Source organism: Trachypithecus francoisi, unplaced genomic scaffold, assembly GCF_009764315.1.
Source record: "Trachypithecus francoisi isolate TF-2019V2 unplaced genomic scaffold, Tfra_2.0 Lachesis_group20, whole genome shotgun sequence".
Classification (NCBI taxonomy): Eukaryota; Metazoa; Chordata; class Mammalia; order Primates; family Cercopithecidae; genus Trachypithecus; species Trachypithecus francoisi.
In genome coordinates this window covers 46,552,573-46,576,415 of record NW_022681466.1, presented here as the reverse complement: position 1 = coordinate 46,576,415, position 23,843 = coordinate 46,552,573, and the positions used below count along the sequence as shown (strand labels likewise).

Below are 23,843 nucleotides of genomic sequence, written 5' to 3'. Positions count from 1 at the left end.
GTTCATTCACATCTAAAGCTTTTCTATTGGGAAATGAAGTGTGCTTAGGATGACTGAGACTGAAACAAACAGGCTTCAATGTCATAAACCTGTGGGCCTGACATGGAATATTACTTAAGTCAATGCAGTTTGACAAGACCTAGCTTGACACAATTATAAAGCCTGCATTGCTCAATCTGCCAGATCCAAACAACTCTCTTTCTTCAAATGTGTGTGGCTTGTTGGATGCAAGATCAGAATGCAGACAGCAACCTAGCTTCTATGCACCCACTGGCTGAAAGGGGACTCTGAAATAAGCTGGCATCTGAAACACACCCTACAGGAACAGGATAGGGCTTGAGGCTAAAACCCCAGTTTGCAGTGGAAGGAGAGAACAAGAGGAAAGGAAAAAAGGGCTGTCAACAAATGCAGGCAGAATGAGCAAAGGACATGCTTATGTATAAATTCTACCAAATGGTTCAAAACAACTGAGTAACCAGGTAGCACGAAAGATGAATTAGTGGAGGCAACCAACATGCCTGCAGAAATACCCAGAGTGCACTGAGCTATCCAGCATCACAGAACTGGCCATGGCACCTCAGGTGGGCACCATCCTTCAAGGATGCTGTGTGCAGGGCCCTGCTGGCTCCCGTTTGCCAACTGCCCTTCCCTTGCTCCTACTCTCTCCCACCCCTATTCCCTGGAATATGGAAAATATTACATGAGAGAACGTATATAAAACCTTAGCACAAGGTAGATGCTCCAGAAAAGGTAAAACAGTCACCTTTAATTTCTTTTCCCCTTACCAGCACCTAAGACCCAGTCCTCTCTTAACACTCTGAGATCTGAATATCACTTCCATGGCTCCAAGCATAACCTCCTCCTCCAACTGGTCCAACTAAAGAGGCTGGGTGCCAGACTCCCTCCAAAACTGTCAGTCACAGCTAAACCACAGAGAGGTATTACCAATAGAGGTGGAGTATTTGGCTTGTGGCAAAATTACAGCCTGCCATTTCTCTTTAGGACTGAAAACTCAGGGAATGCAAGGGCCACATCTTACTTATGTTCTCTCTATAAAGTCCTGAATGTTATCTGTACTTTGCACCCAGTAAGCAATCAGAAAATACTGACCATAATGAAGAAAAAGGAAAAGAAAAAGACAGTAAGATCCATGTAATCATTTCAATTCAAGCACTTCTAGAAAAAGACATTTTGAAAGACCCTGGCTGTTAAATGCCAAACCCTTAAGATAAGAATGCTGATCCACTTAAGCATGAAATTACAAATGAAAAATTCTCATAGATGAAAACACCCTTAATATTCACAAAATTCACTGTAAATTGCACAAAATTAATTCATACTTTTGTAGCAAGAAAATATTGTACCAATAATCATCTTTTACCATCCAAACTGGAATTTTTCTTCCCCTCACAGAAGCTCTTGTTACACACACTTTTCTTTTGTCACATTGTATGGTGTGCACTGTCCTCACCTCCCTGTGCGACTGCAAGCTCCCTGTTAAGCAGGAATGACCTTCTTCATCTCTGCCTCCCTAGCCCAGGCAATTCCTGATACACAGTAGATATTCAGTAATTCATTTTCCAATAAATAAGAAAAAAAGCACCTTATTTTAATCATTGCCTTGCTTCTCTAGGCATCCAGGCCTATAACTGTCATCTTCTACTTGACATGCCGAACGTCTTCTGGGAGGGGGCTTTGGAATCAAAGACCTGGGTTTGAATCCCGGCTCTGTCATTTAATAACTATGTGATCTTGAGTGCTACTGAAGTCAAGGGAAAAGAATGAGTATTTTAATATCTCTCATGCTATTTGTCAGGAATTTAACACATTCAATGTTCTTCTTAAATTTTAAACCCTAAGCCCTAGTTTCTCATATGGGATTTGGGAGATTCTAAAATGTATATCATAGCTATTATGTGGATTAAATGAAATAAAAAAAATTTAAATTCCTTAAACAGTCCTTTGCACATAGCAGATGGTTTAAAAGTATGATTTCCTCTCAAATTTCACATGATCACCATTTTAACATCATAATCTATCACTTATTCTGGGCTGCAAACCTCTCATTCTGCAGAAAAATGCAGAATGCAGGCATTCTTTATCCAGGTAAGGGTTTACCTTCTGCCCTAGTCCTGCTTGATCACAGATAACTCACTGTCTCTGGAAGAGGGAGGGTGCACACCTAGACACCATAATCCAGCCAGTAATTTTACTTCCAGCTCACTCATTTGGGAAGCATGGCTCCCAAGCATTTCAAATGAAATCTGCTATAGTAAATAAGCTCCAGTCTTTGTTATGGTCCTAATGTATCTGAGGCATCCTTAACATTGTTTTTGATAAAAAGAACAAGTTAATCTGCAATCAGGTCTTTTGTGATGGTGGCTAATGAAGTAAATAACATCAAGTGCCTACGACATTCTAAGCATCATGCTGGGCACCCTTCATGGCTTTCTTGTCTCACTTTATTCCCACAACACTGAAAGATGAGGACTACAATCATCCCATTTTATAACAGGGAAACTGAATCTCAAGAGAGGTTAAATCATATAGCTAGTAAGTAGCAAAGCTGATAACTGAATTCAGGTCTACTGACTCCAAATCTATGCTGATATGCTTTGCTTTTGCTTTTACTTGGTTAGTTCTTCTTAAACATTTTTGTGAAAGGGACAGGTCTGGGTCACCAGCATTACAAAGGCAAGGTTGCAGGCACTCGGAGGGGTCAGCAGCACTTGCCCATGGTCCATAGGCTGCAGTGGCAGAGCAGGCCAAGAAGTCAGCACTCACCTTCCTGGCTGTGCTTGCAAAGTGAGCCCCACAGGACTTGCAGCTTGGTTCCAGGCCTGTTGGGGAAGGGAAGGAGCTGTACCCAGGGTTAGAATAGGCCTGCATCCTGGCTCCCTGGGGTGGTGGGACCTCTTCAGGCTGTCCATCCAGGCAGAACCAGTTGCAGCAGGTTGCCCACATGATAAAATCTGGTGCAAGGAAGGAAAGGGGAAAACGTCAAGAGTTAAGATACACCTCTACTGTCCTTTTGATGTCCAAGAGCACAGGTGAGCAGTGATACTCAATCCACACGTGCCACCAAGGTAGAGGGGTGGATGTGTTTTCAAGGATCACAGATTTCTTTTTTTTTTTTTTTTTCTCCCGAGACAGAGTTTCGCTCTTGTTGCCCAGGCTGGAGTAGAGTGGTGTGATCTCGGCTCACCGCAACCTCCGCCTCCTGGGTTCAAGCAATTCTCCAGCCTCAGCCTCCCAAATAGCTTGGATTACAGGTGCCCGCCACCATGCTTGGCTAACTTTTTTGTATTTTTAATAGAGATGGGGTTTCACCACATTGCCCAGGCTGGTCTCAAACTCCTGACATTGTGATGGGCCCACTTCGGCTTCCCAAAGTGCTGGGATTAAGGCGTGAGCCATGGCGCTAGGCTGGGGAAGACTATTGGTAATTGCTTTATATAAACGATGCAACCCAGACTCAAAGAAATCAAATATATAGCTAATATATAGACAGTTAATATACAGAGTTGAGATTCTACAAACCCAGGTTTTCTGACTCCAAACCTAACATCCTTTTCCCCATACTATGTTGTCCATTCATTGATTTCCCCTCCTGCCAGCCAGTAAAACTACTCTTACATTTGTACCCCCAATCCTAGATAAACTTCTATCACAGCACCTATTATACTTTCTTGCCCAGGTATATCTTGCTCTTTATTTTCTATTACTAAGCCATAAATTCCTCCAAGGGCAGGGAATATTTTTTCATTATGTACAGTACTGTTCCCTAGCACTATTGTCCACGTAGCAGAAGCTCAACAAATATTTGCTTCCTTCCTGAAACAGAGCCTCTATAGGTTTATTAAGAAGTCGGAGCCAGGTGTGGTGGCTCACACCTGTTAATCCCAGCACTTTGGGAGACTGAGGCGAGCGGATAACCTGAGGTCAGGAGTTTGAGACCAGCCTGATCAACATGGAGAAACCCCATCTCTACTAAAAATACAAAATTAGCCAGGTGTGGTGGCACATGTCTGAAATCCCAGTTACTCAGAAGGCTGAGGGAGGAGAATGGCTTGAACCCAGGAGGCGGAGGTTGCAGTGACGGGAGATTACACCACTGCACTCCAGTCTGGGTGACAAGAGTGAAACTCCATCTCAAAAAAAAAAAAAAAGAAGTGTTGGCCAGGTGTGGTTGGCTCACGCCTATAATCCCAGCACTTTGGGAAGCCAAGGTGGGAGGATTGCTCGAGCTCAGGAGTTCAAGACCAGTCTGGCCAACATGGCAAAATCCCATCTCTACAAAAAAATACAAAAATTAACCAGGTGTGGTGGGACACACCTGTAATCCAGCAACTCAGGAGGCTGAGATATGAGGATCACTTAAGCCTGAGAGGCGGAGGTGGCAGTGAGCTGAGATCGTGCCACTGCACCACTACACTCCAGCCTGGGTGACAAAGTGAGACCCTGTCTCAACAACAACAACAAAAAAGAAGTGTTGGTTTATTACTCCCATTTTACATATCAAATGCAGGTACTGGGACAAAGGGGTGATGACTTCTACGATCAGAAAACAAAGAGGATCCGGATTGAATCCCTCAAATGTCAGAATAACCCAACAATTGTAAGAGGGCCCACTCAAATGCCAAGCATTGATGTGAGATATGAGTGTTTTTCTCAGTCGACTAAAGCAGCCAATGTAGACACATTGAGCCTGAACTCTTTGCTTACAGAGATTATAAATGAAACATTTAGTGTTATTATTCGATAATCAGTTCACACAATAGAATGCTCTGCCTCCTGACTCATTGTTTTAACAAAGGCACTTTCACAAACTGCAAGGAACTAAGAAGCCAACTGATTTAACCTGGGTCATTTTATAGAGGAAAAAAGAATGAGAACCAGCAAGGGGAAGTAACTTCCTAGGTCAAATAGCTCATAACCTTAGACCTCTTCACTTCTCTAGGTCCTTTTTAGCTTTCCAACACTGCCCCCACTGAACCTGTGATATAATTCTCTCCCCTGCAGCGGTCCCTGGTTAATACCTGTCTCCCCAACTTGCCTCTGACCCCCACCACAACAGGGATTGTGATAGTCTAACAGTGCCCAGTTAGGTAGCTCAACAAGAACTAGCAAATGAATGAATCATATCCAATATCTAAGTCTTAACTAATCACACATTTATTCAGTCTTCAGCACATCAAGAACATTTCTCTCTGACTCGATATAACCTGTTTGAGGGTTCTAAGTTCCCAGAAGAGGAACTTAGTTCCCAGGAACTTAAGTTCCCAGAATAAGAATTGCAAGTAATCTGGCCTTTACTTGCAATTAACAGTTCACATGGAATAATGAAGTAAAGAGTTCTTCACAGAGTGTGTGTATGATAAAGTAAATGAGCTCTTTGTTGGCAAGAGAATGGAGATAACAAAGGAGGAATAGCCCTCTGAAATAGATATTTTGTAATTTTTTTTTTTTTTTTTTTTTGAGACAGGGGTCTCACTCCGTCACCCAGGCTGGAATGGAGTGGCACGATCTCAGCTCACTGCAACTGCCGCCTCCCAGGTTCAAGTGATTCTCCTGCTTCAGCTTCCTGAATAGCTGGGATTACAGGCATGTGTCATCATACCCAGCTAATTTTTTTTTTTTTTTTTTTTTTTGAGATGGAATCTTGCTCTGTCGCCCAGCCTTGAGTGCAGTGGTGCAATCTCGGCTCACTGCAAGCTCCACCTCCCGGGTTCACACCATTCTCCTGCCTCTGCCTCCCAAGTAGCTGGGACTACAGGCGCCTGCCACCATGCCTGGCTAATTTTTTTGTATTTTTAGTAGAGATGGGGTTTCACCATGTTAGCCAGGATGGTCTCAATCTCCTGACCTCATGATCCACCCAACTCAGCCTCCCAAAGTGCTGGGATTACAGTTGTGAGCCACCGCACCTGGCCAATTTTTGTATTTTTAGTAGAGACTGGGTTTTGTCATACTGCCCAGGCTGGTCTCAAGCTCCTGACCTTAAGTGATCCACCTGCCTCAGCCTCCCAAAGTGCTGGCATTACAGGTGTGAGTCACCATGCCCCGCCAAATTTTGTAATTCTTTAAATCACATGTTGATAGACAAATCTGAGACAGTGTGTAATAATAATAAGAATATAGGCTGGGCGCGGTGGCTAAAAAATACAAAAAACTAGCCGGGCGAGGTGGCGAGCGCCTGTGGTCCCAGCTGCTCAGGAGGCTGAGGCAGGAGAATGGCGTAAACCCGGGAGGCGGAGCTTGCAGTGAGCTTAGATCCGGCCACTACACTCCAGCCTGGGCGACAGAGCAGGACTCCATCTCAAAAAAAAAAAAAAAAGAATATAGAATCTGGAATAAGAAGGCCTCAGTCCTAAGTCCTGCTCTACTACTTAAAGGCTGTGTTATCTACCTCTAACAAGTAATAGACTTTCTGTACTTCATTTTTCTCATCTGGACAGTCTATATGCTATAAAGCACTATATAAACATTAGTTGTTGTTATCTGTATTATAACAATGCTTTTAACTACAATTTTTCTGGGAAGGCAAAGGTACAAAATAAAACTAATAAACCTACAGATTTCACAACAATTACCATCTGGCTTTCCGGGCTTGTCCCCTGCAAAGAGGACAAGGTTGTAGACAATTCACTAACTTTTTTTTGGGATGGAGTCTCACTCTGTCGCCCAGGCTGGAGTGCAGAGGCGTGATCTCAGCTCACTGTAACCTCCGCCTCCCAGGTTCAAGTGATTCTCCTGCCTCAGCCTCCCGAGTAGCTGGGATTACAGGCACCTGCTACCATGCCTGGCTAATTTTTGTATTTAGCCAGGGCTAAATACAATACATGTTTGGGCTGAAGATAAAGGTTTGGGAACACATGACCCACCCGAAGTACGTAAAGCCGGAGTTGGGCCGGAGACTAATTAGATGGTCTGGGTCAGAAGAGAAGAAGACACGGGAAAACCACATCTACAGGGCAAGCAGGGGAAAGCCCACAGCAGCAGAGAGGAAAAAAGAATGCTCAGAGCAGGGGGAACTGGAGAGTGTTTTTAGTTTCAAGAAGAAATTAGCAACACTGTCAAATGTCTCAGAGAACAGAATACAAGGAAGAATGCAAAATGCCCAATGGACTAAGGTTTAGGAAAGTGTCCATGTGTGTTCTCTGCCTAAGCAGTTTAGGAAGAAAGAAGCTGATAATCATAGGTTGGAAAGTGAATGAGAAGTAAGAATTCACACAATTCCAAGGATAAATTATTATTTCAAGAAACTTGACTGTAAAGTGAAAGGAAGAGAGAAGGCAGTTGCTAAAGGAGATCCGGTGTCACCAGGATAAATGCAGACATATTCACAAACTGCTGAGGAGTCCCCAAAACATTAAGAGACTGTAGAGGAAGTGAAGCTGGCAATAAATGATGGGAGTAGGAGTAAAGGTTGGAGTAGAAAAAGAAGTGATCCGGCTGGGCACGGTGGCTCATGCCTATAATCCCAGCACTTTGGGAGGCCGAGGTGGGCAGATCACCTGAGGTCAGGAGTTCGAGACCAGCCTGGCCAGCATGGTGAAATCCCGTCTCCACTAAAAATACAAAATTACCCGGGCGTGGTGGCATGCACCTGTAATCCAAGCTACTCAGGAAGCTGAGACAGGAGAATCACTTGAACCCGGGAGGTGAAGTTGCAGTGAGCCACCGCACTTCAGCCTGGGCATTTTGAGCGAAACTCCGTCTCAAAAATAAATAAATAAATAGGAAAAAGAAGTCATCATGTGATCAGATTAGGGGGTAGGTCTATTCCCAGGCAGGATAAGTCACTTCATTCACCAGACAGTGGGGCAGAGGTGAAGGCAGGTGTAACCAAATATAAGTTTATAGTATTAGCAATAGAAAAGTGGAAGTACGAAATAAACAGGAAAGGGGCCAGGCACAGTGGCTCACATCTATAATCCCAGCATGTTGGGAGGCCAAGACAGGAGGATCACTTGAGGCCAGGAATTCATGATCAACCTGGGCAAGACACTGAGACTCCATCTCTATAAAAAATAATAATAATAGGCCGGCCGTGGTGGCTCACATCTGTAATTCCAGCACTTTGGGAGGCCAAGGCGGGCAGATCATGAGGTCAGGAGATAGAGACCATCCTGGCTAACACGGTGAAACCCCGTCTCTACTAAAAAAATTACAAAAAATTAGCCGGGTGTGGTGGCGGGCACCTGTAATCCTAACTACTCGGGAGGCTGAGGCAGGAGAATGGCATGAATCCAGGAAGCAGAGCTTGCAGTGAGCCGAGATCACGTCACTGCACTGCAGCCTGGGCGACAGAGCAAGATTCTGTGTCAAAAAAGTAAAAAAAAAAAAAAAAAAAGTAGCTAGGCATGGTGGCACACACCTGTAGTCCCAGCTATGTGAGAGGACAGAGGATCACTTGAGTCCAGGAGGATGTAGTGAGCTATGATTGTGCCATAGCACACTCCAGTCTAGGCACCACAGTCTAGGCAAGTTCCTGTCTCAAAAATTAAAAAAATTAAAAAGGAAAGGGGAGATAGATTTAGCCACAAGAAAAAAGTAAACTTTTGTTCCACACAAGGAATCTACAGGTTGTAAATTTTTCCTACAAGGACTTTGCACAAAATGGACAGCCCCACCTGGTAAGGCACAATCAGTAGGAAAAACTAGAAAGTTGTATATTGTTTAAATCCATGTACTTTTTTTTTTCTTTCTTTTTTTTTCTCGAGACAGAGTCTCACTCTGTCACCCAGGCTGGAGTGCAATGGCGTGATCTTGGCTCACTGCAACCGCCACCTCCCATGTTGAAGCAATTCTCCTGCCTCAGCCTCCCGAGTAGCTGGGACAACAGGGAGCTACCACATCCAGCTAATTTTTGTATTTTTAGTAGAGATGGGGTTTCGCCATGTTGGCCAGCCTCATCTCGCACTCCTGACCTCAGGTGATCCACCTGCCTTGGCCTCCCAAAGTGCTGAGATTACAAGCGTAAGCCACCATGCCCGGCAAAAATCCATGTACTTTAACAAGCACTTAGGAAGCACTAGCTATATTGTGGGTATTGGACACACCAAAAGTGATTTCGACCAGGTCCTTGTCCCGAGAGGATCTGGGGCCTTGAAAGGCATATAACTCAACTTGAACATCTTGATACAAGACAGAAGAAAACTCTTCTTTAGCTGGAGTCAAGAGAACCCATCTTCCTCCACACTATTTTTATTCTCTTAACTTTGGTTCTAACCTTAAGTGCCTCTTCTGAACATCTCTGAAAGAAGAGCTATCAGCCTATTCATGTATTTGGCTAATTTTAAAAAGGAGGCTGGCTGGGCGCGGTGGCTCAGGCCTGTAATCCCAGCACTTTGTGAGGCCAAGGTGGGCGAATCACAAGGTCAGGAGAGCAAGACCAATCCCAGCTAACATGGTGAAACCTCGTCTCTACTAAAAATACAAAAATTAGCTGGGCGTGGTGGCGGGCGCCTGTAGTCCCAGCTACTCAGGAGGCTGAGGCAGGAGAATCACTTGAACCTGACAGGCAGAGGTTGCAGTGAGCCAAGATTGCACCACTGCACTCCAGCCTGGGCAACAGAGCGAGACTCCATCTCAAAAAAAAAAAAAAAAAAGTTGCCATTCTGTTATCCCATAGTCTCCAAGTTTAGATGGAGAATGAAGTCTTATGCTAGGAATATACATATGTGGGGAAGGGGGTTATTACAGGAAAGAGCAGGTAGTGGCAAGATTCTCCAATGCTAACATACCTTAGACCTGCTCAGTCTAACAGAACAGGTTTGCCAAAGTCAGCCAACTAGGCTTTCTCTCTCTCTCTCTCTCTCTCTCTCTCTCTCTATATATATATATATATATATATTTTTTTTTTTTTTGAGATGGAGTTTCACTCTTATCACCCAGACTAGTGTTGGGACTACAGGTGTGCATCACTACAACTGGTTAATTTTGTATTTTTAGTAGAGATGGGGTTTCACCATGTTGGCCAGGCTGGTCTTGAACTCCTGACCTCAGGTGAGATACGCCTGCCTCAGCCTCCCAAAGTGCTGGAATTACAGGCATAAGCCACCACGCCCGGCCACTCTGACAGGTATTTAAACAAACAAACAAAAAAAAAACATGTCCTAATATGGTCAGTTAGAAGTACTCTCCTGCCAAACTAGAAAGCCCTAACCCTAAATAACAACTACATTCAGGGTTATATCAGAGGGTGGAAGGAAAGAGTTTATAACAACGCTATACAAGCTAAAATACTTTTCTCTTAGGAATATATTTTTCATTCCTCATCCCTAAATAGACAGATATACATACATGGCATTTGATATTGCTATTAAAGGACTGAAAGGCTGGGCGCGGTGGCTCAAGCCTGTAATCCCAGCACTTTGGGAGGCCGAGACGGGTGGATCACGAGGTCAGGAGATCGAGACCATCCTGGCTAATACGGTGAAACCCCGTCTCTACTAAAAAATACAAAAAACTAGCCGGGCGACGAGGCGGGCGCCTGTAGTCCCAGCTACTCGGGAGGCTGAGACAGGAGAATGGCGTGAACCCGGGAGGCGGAGCTTGCAGTGAGCTGAGAGCTGGCCACTGCACTCCAGCCTGGGCGGCAGAGCAAGACTCCGTCTCAAAAAAAAAAAAGAAAAGAAAAGGACTGAAAGTGGAACTAATTGTGAGGTGTAGAAAGAATTCTCCCTAAGGTGAAAACTGAAAAACTTTTCTCTCTTATCTACAAACCTCCTTCTGATCTTGAAAGAAAATGATCAGATCTTCACTCAGGGCTTGAACATTCCTTCCCAAACTCCCCTCACCCTCTTCTTAAAAGACAGACTTGGCAATTTAATCCTCGAAAACAGTGTCTAACTGCTGTCCTACAGGGCTTGCTTGAAGCCTACTAGGGTCTCCTCTTCCACTTTCCCTAAAGGGGAGAAAAATGGGAGATGTAGGGCCAGAGCGAGTAAGAACATTTACCATTCCCTGTGGAAGAACCCTGTGATATGAGGCAGGAATGGCTAGCTAGCATGCAGGATTTTGTCAGCTTGATAGGTATGCTAGTATTTCTTGGGAGACTTAGCCCTGCTGAACAGAAAAATAACAGTGTTAATAACAGAATAAAATAAATTACCTATTCCAGGTAGGCTTGGTACAGTCATAGTTAGAGGCAAGAGAGTAGATAATGTGATTTCAGCCTATGAAGTCCTAGATTCCTAAGTAATTTTAAAACACTTCTCCACTTGTTCGCCTGCCCAAGGCAAATAATTTAAAGCAGATCAGTGGTTGTCATGAGTCTTCCCAAGAAGGGGAGAGAGGAGTAAAAGGGCCATGCTGGTTTGCAATGTAACTCCAAAACCAGCAAAAAACTAAGGCAGTAAAAAAATCCCCAAGGTTCTCACCCAATCTATTCTGATTTTAATTAACTGCTCTGTGCAGCAAGGTAGTTCTGCAACAACAGACTTTACACAAAAGCATAGACAGCTACATCTTGGAATCAACACACTTATGGTACACCCATTGTATAACAGTTTACAAAAATCCTTTTAAAATACGTAAATAAAATGCCCCCAAACCTTAAAGAAATGCTTTTCTGACATGGCAAATCAGAAAAGGGCTGGAAAGCAAGCCTTACAGAATCATGTCCAGTTTGTTGAGGATGGTACATCTACTGTCAGTAACATATTTCTGGAATGGTTAAAAGCATCTATCTATGTTGTTAGTGCATAAAGAAAAGTATCCCACGTTACGAATCATTAGTACAGAATGGGCTTAGCTTCATCTTGTACATTATCATTAAAAAGCAATTAAAGTACAATTGCAATGGTTTTGAAAGGAAATTCTGTGAAAAGCCTATCAATAGGGCTTAGGCTAAGTCTCTCTGAAATAACTGATAAGTAATTACATATTTTGAGAAGTAAAGAAGAAAGTAGCTACTCTCTGCTGGAAGAATGCCTATTTGCCAGGCACCGAGATAGGTACTTTTACCTAGTGTTATCGCATGTGATCCTCACAGTTCCCGCAAGGTAGATTAGTTCTTCCCATTTTCAGGTGAGAAAAAAGGGTTCGGAGAAGTAAAGTAACTTGTTAAAGGTCACAGCTAGAGGATAGCAAAGCCAAGATTTGAACCTTGGTCACTTAGACCCTGAAGCCCACCCTCTTGAAATGTAGTCCCGATTTAATTTAAAAAATCAATCTGTCTACCCTGTGGCCTATCCCCTCTGAGCTTTTGCTTTCCATCTCTACAGGAACTTTCCTATCATCATACAGGTATGCTCCAGAATCTCCCAGGTGTTAAAAACTCTTCTTTGTCATAATGGAAGTACAAATTACGACCACCAAGTGTCACCACCACTGGAATGGCTAAAATGGAAAAGAGATACTAGCAAATGTTGATAAGGATAAAGAGCAACTGGAGCAGCCGGGTGCAGTGGCTCACACCTGTAATCCCAGGCGGGTAGATCACCTGAGGTCGGGAGTTCGAGACCAGCCTGGACAACATGGTGAAACCCTGTCTCTGCTAAAAATACAATAAATTAGCCGGGTGTGGTGGCACACACCTGTAATCCCAGCTACTCAGGAAGCTGAGGCAGGACAATCACTTGAACCTGGGAGGCAGAGGTTGCAGTGAGCCCAGATCGCACCACTGCACTCCTGCCTGGATGACAGAGCGAAACTCTGTCTCAAAAAAAAAAAGGAAAAAAGAGCAACTGGAACTCTAATATTGCTGGTGGAAGTGTAAATCACTGCAACCAATTTGCAAATTGTGTGTGTGTGTGTGTGTGTGTGTGTACATGCACACACACATCTCTTTCCATGGCTTTGCAATTCTACATCTAGGCATATACCCAACAGAAATTTACATTCACCGAAACAGTTTACAGGAATATCCATGGAAGCCCTACTGTAATAGCCTCAAGCTGGAAACAACTGAAGTGTCCATCAACAGTAGAATTATGATATGTTCACAGAGCAATGAGAAAAAACAAACAACCGATACATGCAATAGTACAGACGAATCTTATGTTGAACAAAAGAAGCAGGCACAAATGAATATATGGGAAATGATTTGTTTTACATAAAGTTCAAAAACAGGCAAACTATGGTGTTCAAAATCAGGATAGTGGTCATCCTGTGAGGCAGGATTATAGATGGAAGGCAGCCCAAGGGGCTTCTGATAACATTTTGTTTCCTAATCTGAATGCTGATTATGTAGATATGTTGACTTTGTAAAAATTTATCGAACTGTACACTTATAATTTGTATGCTTCTCTAGTTACACTTGAATTAAAAGTTTTTATGTTTTTGTTTTGTTTTGTTGTTTTTTTGAGACAGGGTCTCTCACTCTGTTGCTCAGGCTGGAGTACAGTGATGTGACCATGGCTCACTGTAGCCTGGACCTCCCAGGCTTACCTGATCCTCCTGCCACAGCATGCCGAGTCGCTGGGACCACAACCGTGCGCACCACCACACCTAATTTTTTGTATTTTTTTGTCGAGACGGGGTTTCGTCAAGCTGCCCAGGCTGATCTCGAACTCCTGGGCTCAAGCAATCCACCCACCTCAGCCTCCCAAAGTGCTAGGATTACAGGCGTGGGCCCCTGCACCCGGTCTATATGACAGATTTTTTCTTTTTTTTTTTTCTTTTTTCTTTTTTGAGATGCAGTCTCACTCCATCACCACTGCTGGAGTGCAGTGGCGTGATCTCGGCTCACTGCAACCTCTGCCTGCTGGGTTCAAGCAGTTCTTGTGCCTTAGCCTCCCGAGTAGCTGGGATTACAGGCATGCACCACCACGCCCAGCTAATTTTTGTATTTTTAGTAGAGATGGGGTTTCACCATGTTGGGCAGGATGGTCTCGATCTCCTGACCTCGTGATCCACCCACTTTGGCCTCCCAAAGTGCTGGAATTACAGGAGCGAGCCACCGCGCCCAGCCAATGACAGATTTTTTTTAAAGCAACTAGTCAAATATTTGTAATTTGTAAAAAAAAACCAAAAAATTTTTAAAAAACAATTTTGACCCCACATTCTCTCCCTCCCCAGTAAAGCTCTTTTTCTGTGATCTCCTCTAAATCAAATTCCTCCAAATATTTGACTCTACTTTTTTTTTTTTGAGATGGAGTTTCACTCTTGTTGCCCAGGCTGGGGTGCAATGGCACGATCTCGGCTCACTGAAACCTCTGCCTCCTGGGTTCAAGCAATTCTCCTGCCTCAACCTCCCGAGTCCCTGGGATTACAGGCATACACCACCATGCCCGGCTAATTTTGCATTTTTAGTAGAGAGGGGGTTTCTCCATGTTGGTCAGACTAGTCTCAAACTCTCGACCTCAGGTGATCCGCCCACCTCGGTCTCCCAAAGTGCTGGGATTACAGGCGTGAGCCACCACGCCCGGCCGACTCCACTTTCTTAACTTCTAATTCACTCTTAAACTTTCTCCAATCTATCTTGAGCCAACCACTATTCCTAATTTCTTCAAGGTCACCAAGGAATTCCAAGTGGCCAGATCTAACTGACACTTCTCTATCCTCATCTTAATCTCTCAGCAATGCTGGACACAAGCGACTCTCCCCCTCTAAACATCTCTTAGCTTCTAGCACTCTGCACCAGTGGCTTTCCTCCTACCTCAAAGCCTTTTTGCTGCTTCTTAACCCTCCCTTTGTTCTTAAATGTTGTGAGTGTCCAGGCTGTCTTGGGCCTCCCTCTCCACCCATACCTCAGGTTGCTTTAAATACCTTTCTTGGCGGGGTGCAGTGGCTCATGCCTGTAATCCCAGCACTTTGGGAGGCCAAGGCGGGTGGATCACCTGAGGTCAGGAGTTCGAGACCAGCCTGGCCAACATGGTGAAACCCCATCTCTACTAAAAATACAAAAAATTTGCCAGGCGTGGTGGCAGGCACCTGTAGTCCCAGCTACTTGGGAGGCTGAGATAGGAGAATCACTTGAACCTGGAACGCAGAGGTTGCAGTGAGCTGAGATCATGCCACTGCACTCCAGCCTGGGTGACAGAGCAAGACTCTCAAAAACAAAAGTAAAAAAAAAAATTAAAAACACTTTTCTTAAATCAAAGATTCATAAATTTCTACATTCATCTTCCCTGCCCCTGCTGATGGGCTAAATCATCATCTTTCATATATTAATCACATTTCCCTCCTTAGGCCCTTTAGATTTGTTGTTTGTTCCTTCTGCCTGGATTGGTCTCCCCAGAACTTCCTATGCTTAGCTCCTTCTTGTCATCCAAACGTCAGCTTTAATGTAATTTTCTTTTTTCTTTTTTTTTTCTTTTTTTTTTTTTTGTGAGAGATAGGGTCTCTCTCCACACTGGAGTGCAGTGGCTTGATCACAGCTCACTGTAAGCTCAAACTCCTGGACTCTTAAGGATCGTCCTACCTCAGCCTCCCAAAGCTCTGGGATTACAGGCATAAGCTACCAGGCCCAGCCTTTTAATGTCATTTTCTAATTTCACCATAACATTTGGTATTAGCTGACATTATTTGCTTACTTTTTTTTTTTTTTTTTTTTTTTGAGACGGAGTCTTGCTCTGCCGCCCAGGCTGGAGTGCAGTGGCCGGATCTCATCTCAGCTCACTGCAAGCTCCACCTCCCGGGTTCATGCTATTCTCCTGCCTCAGCCTCCGGAGTAGCTGGGACTACAGGCGCTCGCCACCTCGCCCGGCTAGTTTTTTTGTATTTTTTAGTAGAGATGGGGTTTCACCGTGTAGACCAGGATGGTCTCGATCTCCTGACCTCGTGATCCGCCCGTCTCAGCCTCCCAAAGTGCTGGGATTACAGGCTTGAGCCACCGCGCCCAGCCTATTTGCTTACTCATTTAACTGTTTTCCCTAACTGGAATAGAAATCCCATGACGGCAGGGACTTTGTGCTCTACTGAATTTCCAGAGTCTAGAATGGCTTCTTGGGTAAAAGAACAGCCTCTTAACAGGTTTCCTAGCTTTAATTCTTGCCTCTATCCAACTATTTCTCCACAAGGCATCATCCACTCCCCTCCTCCCCTCAAAACACACACTTAAAGCTCTTTAACGTTGCTTTTCCCTAGAAGTGATATTCCTTGGATGGATTATCCAAGGCATCTACCCAGTGAAAGAAACCATGTTAACTCTTTGTACATAAAAATGTTTAAAAACTCTTCAAAAAAAAAGTTCTTTCATGGATCTTATTGCATTTTAGAATAAAAATAATCACTTCTTAAATGGTTAAAGACCCTGACTCTTACATGGTTAAAGACCCTGACTAGGTGGCTCAAGCCTGTAATCCCAGCACTTTGGGAGGCCGAGACGGGTGGATCACGAGGTCAGGAAATCGAGACCATCCTGGCTAACACGGTGAAACCCCCGTCTCTACTAAAAAATACAAAAACTAGCTGGGCGAGGTGGCGGGCGCCTGTAGTCCCAGCTACTCGGGAGGCTGAGGCAGGAGAATGGCGTAAACCCGGGAGGCGGAGCTTGCAGTGAGCTGAGATCCGGCCACTGCACTCCGTCCGGGAGACAGAGCGAGACTCCGCCTCAAAAAAAAAAAAAAAAAAAAAAAAAAAGACCCTGACCACTTCTCCAATTCATACCGTGCTACTTTTCTCACTTGCTAACTTCAAGACATTGTGGGTATTTATACATACCGGGCTGGTGTGTATAAATGGGGGAGGACTCCTCATGTAGGTGATGCCTGAGATGAGACCTGAAGGCTGAGAAAGGATTCTCTTTTACTGCGCCAAGCTAAAAAGTATAATTCTAAAATGATGGCTGGGCATGGTGGCTCACTCCTACAATCCCAGCACTCCGGGAAGCAAAGGCAGGCAGATCACGTGAGGTCAGGAGTTCAAGACCAGCCTAGACAACATGGTGAAACCCCATCTCTACTAAAAACACAAAAATTAGTGGTGTGGTGGCCGGCACCTGTAGTCCCAGCTACTCGGGAGGCTGAGGAAGAAGTATCGCTTGAACCCGCGAGGCAGAGGTTGCAGTGAGCCAAGATCGCGCCACTGCACTCTAGCCTGGGCGACAGAGTGAGACTCCCTCTCAAAAAAATAAATAAAATAAAATGCCAATGACCTACATATTTCATAGGCCCTACTGGCTGGAAAGCCCAAGGTCTCTCTCTTCTCTCTGGTCACCCAAAGCTTGGGTTTCTTACCACCCAAGGCCCTTGGTGGGACAGGCCCTGACACAGCTGATTTATACCAACAACATAATTTTTTAAATCACAATGTCCTGAGAACTCACCTGAAATTTAAAATCATCTCTTAGCTTGGAAGGCTGCTTACTTTTAAAAATAAATTAGTCTGGCAAGCAACTTGAAATCCTTTGAAACTGTTTACTAGAATTTTGCAGTAAACCTGCCTGAGGTATCCACCTTGACTTGTAAAGATTTAAAATGCTGGTGACAACACAATGAGCATAAGATAGGGCAATTGTTGCATTTGTAAGTAAGCAGCCTGCTGAGTAAACCATACTACTAACTGGTCTCATGTGCTGGGGGTGGGACAATGAAGCATGTTCTCTGTGATAGTGAGATTATTTTTGAGATATTTATTTTAGAATAAATAATTCAGTGGACAGGTGCAGTGGCTCACATCTGTAATCCCAGCACTTTGGTAGGCCAAGGTGGGCGGATCACCTGAGACCAGGAGTTCGAGACCAGTCTGACCAACATGGTGAAACCCCATCTCTACTAAAAATACAGAAAGTTAGCTGGGTGTACTGGCATGCACCTGTAGTCCCAGCTACTCAGAAGGCTAAGGCAGGGTAACTGCTTGAACCCAGGAGGCAGAGGTTGCAGTGAGCCGAGATCACATCACTGTACTCCAGCCTGGTGACAGAACGAGACTCCATCTCAAAAAAAAAAAAAAGAAAAGAAAAAAGAATTCAGAATAGCTAAGTCACAGAGAAGACATGTATATGGTAGAACTTTAGAACCCAAGGCCTGAATTAGGATAAACAGCCCTGCTGAAATGGTGCATGGGCTGGACATAAACAAGGAATATTTCACAGGCCAGAACTCAGGGGAAGAAAACACTTCCAAAGCTTTAAATACTAATAAGACATTTTCTATCCTCCAAGGCAGTCCTTTGGATATGGGTAATGGATACATGCATATTTCCTAGGTAAGAATTTTACTTTAGGGCTAAAGTTTAAGAAGACAGAACAGTGGAGAGAAAGGTTGGGGGGGGAAAGGCTGTTCCCAAATATGTTTTACTTTGGCTTTAAAATCAGTCAGACCTGACTTTAAATCCTGGCTCTAACATTGAATAAACGAATGAGCTTGAGAAAGTTGCCACTATGAGCTTCAGAGTAACAGGAACAAATTTCCTACACCTCACAGGCTGGACATAGAGGTGATGCTCAGTATAAAGGGGGATCATATCTTCACTGGACTTTTCAATCTTACATCAAGAGCAGAGGGCAGTAATAGACATTCAGTAAACAGCCGTCATTATAATAAGGCATGGGCTCATGAGGATTAAACGTTTGCCTTTGCCTCTCTCCAAACCAGCTTCCAGAGCCTCCATTCACATTGAGATGTCAGTAACATCAAAGACAACAAGGACTGGAGTCTCCTCTTTCCTTCAGTTCCCAAGTCATACTTTAATATAAAGGATTGAAGCTTTAGACATGACATAATCTTCTGTGCTATTATTGCAGATGGCAGACAAGGGGAAAATTGGGGGAGTTATTCAGAACTTGGGGTTCCTGAAGTCCTTTCTCAGAAGATAACAAAGTATAACATTACAAGACACCTAAAATGTGCCAAGTTAGTTGTTATGTTTGCATCTGTTGTCTTATTTAACACCATAATCCTACAAAACTCAGAATTAAAATGGTCTGATTTTTGTAGGATTCAAAAGTACCTTAAGCACCTTGTAAAAAGTATAATACATAGAAAAGCCATTCCTGGGACTACAGAACTTTAATTTATACATCCCATAAATCATCTGCATTTCTAGTTTCTACAAGTTCAGGGTACCAGTGATATAGACCCCCAACCTTCTAAAGATAAAGTCTTTGATATTTAAGGTGTATTTCAGTTTCTCTTCTTACTCACCTTTGCTCCAGTTGAGGAGGGGTTTCTGACTTAATTGTCTCAACTGCAACTAATGCTCTATTTCATTGATTCATTTATTGAGACAAGTCTCTGTCACCCAGCCTGGAGTGCAGTGGCACCATCATAGCAAACTGCAGCATTGAGCGATTGTCCCACCTCAGCATCCTGAGTAGCTAGGACTACAAGTGCCCACCACCTTGCCCAGCTAATTTTTTACTTTTTTTGTAGAGACAGGATCTCACTATGTTACCCAGACTGGTCTTTGAACTCCTAGCCTCAAGCAATCCTCCTACCTGGGCCTCCCAAAGTGCTGGGATTACAGGCAATGAGCCAGTGCACCTGGCTTACCTTCCTTTTAATAAGTGTTGTCAGCCGGGTGCGGTGGCTCACGCCTGTAATCCCAAATGAAAACTCGTCTCCACTAAAAGACAAAAATTAGCCAGGCATGGTGACGGGTGCCTGTAATCCCAGCTACATGGAGGCTGAGGCAGGAGAACTGCTTGAACCTGGGAGGCGGAGGTTGCAGTGACCCGAGATCGCATCATTGCACTCCAGCCTGAGAGACAGAGCGAGACTCTGTCTCAAAAAAAATTAAATAAGTAATGTCACTGGGTAACTAGTAAATAATAATGAAAGCAGATCCTTAGTGCTCAGGGCCTTACTCCTTACTCTACCCTATTCTTTCAGTTCTTCAAATGCCAAGGTTATTTTGGCTTTAGGAATCTCTCTCCCTCAAGCTATTCAGCTATTCTCTCAGCCTGGAGCACTGTTGCCACCTCACCTCCCTTACGCATCATTTACTTACATCACTTATTTCCTCAGGGAAACCTTTCCTGATCCTGTCTGTGCTCTCATAACATCTTTTTTTTTTGAGACAGGTCTCACTCTGTCACCCAGGCTGCTGACATAGTGGTGCGATCACAGCTCACTGAAGCCTCAATCTCCCAGGCTCAAGTGATCCTCCCACCTCAGCCTCCCAAAGGGTTGGAATTACAGGTGTGAGCCACCATGCCTCACTTCATAGAATCTTATACACTTCCTTATAACCAGAATTGATTTATCAGACTATTTAGCATGAATCTCCAGTACCTCTGGGGAACGTAAGAGGAACAACAGGCAAGGTCCTTGAATCTCATGATGATTACATTCTGGGGGAAAGAGCATTCTAGCAGCACTGTATCTAATCAACTGGCTAACAATTTGTATAATTCTTTTTTTTTTTTTCTTTTTTTGAGACAGAGTCTTGCTCTGTTGCCCAGGTTGAAGTACAGTAGCACGATCTCAGCTCACTGCAACCTCCACCTCCCAAGTTCAAGCAATTCTCATGCTTCAGCCTCCTGAGTAGCTGGGATTATAGGCACGTGCCAACATGCCTGGCTAATTTTTTGTATTTTTAGTAGAGATGGGGTTTTACTATGTTGGCCAAGCTGGTCTTGAACTCCTGACCTCAAGTGATCCGCCCGCCTCAGCCTTCCAAAGTTCTAGGATTACAGGCATAAGCCACCATGCCCAGCCTGTATAATTCTTTTTAAAGTATTTTTCTTCTATATTTAGGGTGTGGAAAGTGAAACAGGAAACAAGAGTGAGTCTATTTCACAGCTTTATTCTCCGCCTTAATGCCAGGTAATCAACACATACTTGTTGAATTATTAACTAATGATAACAGCAATAGAGTGCTTTTTTAAAAAAATAGGACAGAAATTCATGCTTAAAACTGCACAATTGGCAAGGCACGGTGGTTCACGCCTGCAATCGCTGAGCCTGTAAACGCCTGTAATGCACTTTGGGAGGCTGAGGCCAGCAGATCACCTGAGATCAGGAGTTTGAGATCAGCCTGGCCAACATGGCGAAACCCCGTCTCTACTACAAATACAAAAAATTAGCTGGATGTGGTGATGCACGCCTGTAGTCCCAGCTACTCGGGAGGCTGAGGCAGGAGTATCGCTTGAACCCGGGAGGCGGAGGTTGCAGTGAGCCAACATTGTACCACAGTACTCCACCCTGGGTGACAGAGTGAGACTCTATCTCAAAAAAAAAAAAAAGCCAGAAACTGCACAATTATGATTCCAGGATGATCAGTAAATTAAGGATTTTAAACACATATAACCACAGCAATACCTTGAAGGAAAGACTGAAGAGAATTATTTGTCTGCTAAGATTACTTGAAAAACAAAAGAAAATAAAAATGGTTTAAATTGTTATTACAGAAGGACAAAACCAGAAAAGGAGAGCCTGGAAGAAGAATAAGACCGTCACTTCCATCCCTTCCTAAAAAGACACAGAAGGCTTCAATGCCTTCACTGTTGTTTTGGATTGGAATGGTGCTGCAATGGGAACTGTAAATACAAATAAACATGAAAACAACAAATGCAGACGTAAAATAAAGACATGCTAGAAATCAAAGAAACCGACCTCTACCAGACACACCCAGGTCTGGGTGTACCTTTGCCTGTTGTTCCTGACTTGCATAGCCCAAGCAAGGTGGAAGGAGAAACATAACAGAATGATAACAGGAAAAGAGAGAGCAGAGGGTCTTGGAACATAAACTGTTAAAATAATAATATGAATAAGGGGGAAAAGGAGAGAGATTTCACTTCCCACTAGCAATAAGTGAGCTCTTTTTCTGAGGCGGTAACTGTTAACAACTGAAAAACATACATAATAATCACAAGTTATAAATGTTCTCAGAAACTCCCTGGTTTCAACTATTCTATGACAAATATCTGCAGAGGGACCTCAGCATCTGCTATGAAGTTCAGGGAAAAGTAATTCTAACCAATGGAGCTGTGCCAAAATATCACCCCAGGGGTCTGACCAATTAAATGGCTGCTTCTTAGTGTGGAGTTTAGGAGAGATGACAGATTGAACACTGCAGCAGAGAAACCTACCCTTTCATTTCAACCCAGGCATTCTGCCCCAAAGGGCGAGTCAATCAGGAAACAAAGCAGTTCAGAGTAGTCTTCTAACAACACCGAAAACAGAATAAATGGACCTGCAGTTTAATTACAGCAGGATCCTTCTTCCATCGAAACTGATGACAAAGCTCATCAAGAATAAAGAGACTCTGATCCCCCTACTACTCTGGTGCAGGAAACAGGATTTACCAGATAAGCTCTTCTGGCCCTTCTACTGAAGAAGCTGCTTTCACAAGATATTATCACAATGACTGACTAATGGGTAACCAGCATTCTTTTTTTAAATGAAGGCAGGGACTAGGTGAAGGGATTTTTGGCACTCCAATGCACTGGGAAAATACAGCACTTCAGGACAGGAATTCTGTCTAGGCTCAAAATTATACAATTTACCTTTCCAAAGTGGACTGCAGGAAAATTACTGCAGCCAAATGTACCATGGTATAGAATGAATTCTGGTGTTAACTCCTTTAATTTCCTCAAAACAGTAAAACCTCCTACATTGAAAAGATCATTGAAAAGATTAAAATAATGCATGTCAAAGCATTTACCCCAGAGCCCAGCAAACAATGGGTGTTCAACAGAAATTGGCTGTAAATAATTTAAACAAAGTATTTTTTAAGGTTATTGTTGTTGTTGTTGTTGTGTTGTTGTTGTTGTTTTAACACAGAAAGGCCCAATAAGGTTCTTAACTTTTTTATTTATTTTTGAGACAGGGTCTCCCTCTGTCACCTAGACTGGAGTGCAGTGGCATGGTCTCACTCAATGCACCTTCTGCCTCCTGGGCTCAAGTGATCCTCCAACCTCAGCCTCCTGGGTAGCTGGGATTACAGGCACAAACCACCATGCCCAGCTTTTTTTTTTTTTTTTTTAAGACAGTCTCACTCTCACCCAGGCTGGAAAGCAGTGGCGTGATCTTGGCTCACTGCAGCCTCTGCCTCCCAGGCTCAAGCGATTCTCATGCCTCAGCCTCCCAAGTAGCTGGGATTACAGGCGCTCACCATCACGCCTGGCTAATTTTTGTGGTTTTAGTAGAGACAGGGTTTCACCACATTGCCCAGGCTGGTCTCAAACTCCCGAACTCAAGCAATCCACTACCTTGGCCTTCCACAGTCCTGGGATTATAGGGGTGAACTACTGCACCCAGTGCATTAAGGTTCTTTAAAAAGACAATGTTTATCAGCTCTATTCCTCTATCTGCTTTTTAAAAATTTAGGGGCCAGGCACGGTGGCTCACACCTGTAATCCCAGCACTTTGGAAGGCTGAGGCAGGTGGATCACGAGGTCAGGAGATTGAGACCATCCTGGCCAACACTGTGAAACCCCATCTCTACCAAAGATACAAAAAATTAGCCGGGCGTGGCGGCATGCACCTGTAGTCCCAGCTATTCGGGAGGCTGAAGCAGGAGAATGGCATGAACCCAGGAGACAGAGCTTGCAGTGAGCCGAGATAGTGCCACTGCACTCCAGCCTGGGTGACAGAGCGAGACTCCGTCTCAAAAATTAATTAATTAATTAAGTAGGTATGCCAATACCTCTAATCAAGCTCAATTTAGTTTTCTTTTTTTTTTTTTTGTTGAGACGGAGTCTCGCTCTGTCGCCCAGGCTGGAGTGCAGTGGCCGGATCTCAGCTCACTGCAAGCTCCGCCTCCCGGGTTTACACCATTCTCTCGCCTCAGCCTCCCGAGTAGCTGGGACTACAGGCGCCCGCCATCTCGCCCGGCTAATTTTTTGTATTTTTTTTAGTAGAGACGGGGTTTCACCGTGTTAGCCAGGATGGTCTCGATCTCCTGACCTCGTGATCCGCCCGTCTCGGCCTCCCAAAGTGCTGGGATTACAGGCTTGAGCCACTGCGCCCGGCCTCAATTTAGTTTTCAAACCACTCCTCTAAGAA

The 23,843-nt window shown here is 44.0% G+C and overlaps 1 protein-coding gene across 7 annotated transcripts in view; it reads right to left on the bottom strand.

The window, feature by feature from the left end:
• Window positions 1-23,843, bottom strand: part of RFFL (ring finger and FYVE like domain containing E3 ubiquitin protein ligase) — an 80,547-nt gene that overhangs the window by 12,876 nt on the left and 43,828 nt on the right. For 6 of the 7 annotated variants that reach the window (XM_033184190.1, XM_033184191.1, XM_033184188.1 and 3 more), the window contains exon 2: window positions 2,785-2,972. In XM_033184190.1, the coding sequence (XP_033040081.1) occupies window positions 2,785-2,964 (180 nt within the window). In that variant the 5' untranslated portion in view covers window positions 2,965-2,972. Of the gene's footprint in view, window positions 1-1,603; window positions 1,763-2,784; window positions 2,973-23,843 lie in introns of all 7 variants that reach the window. The other variant, XM_033184194.1, reaches the window with a different exon arrangement.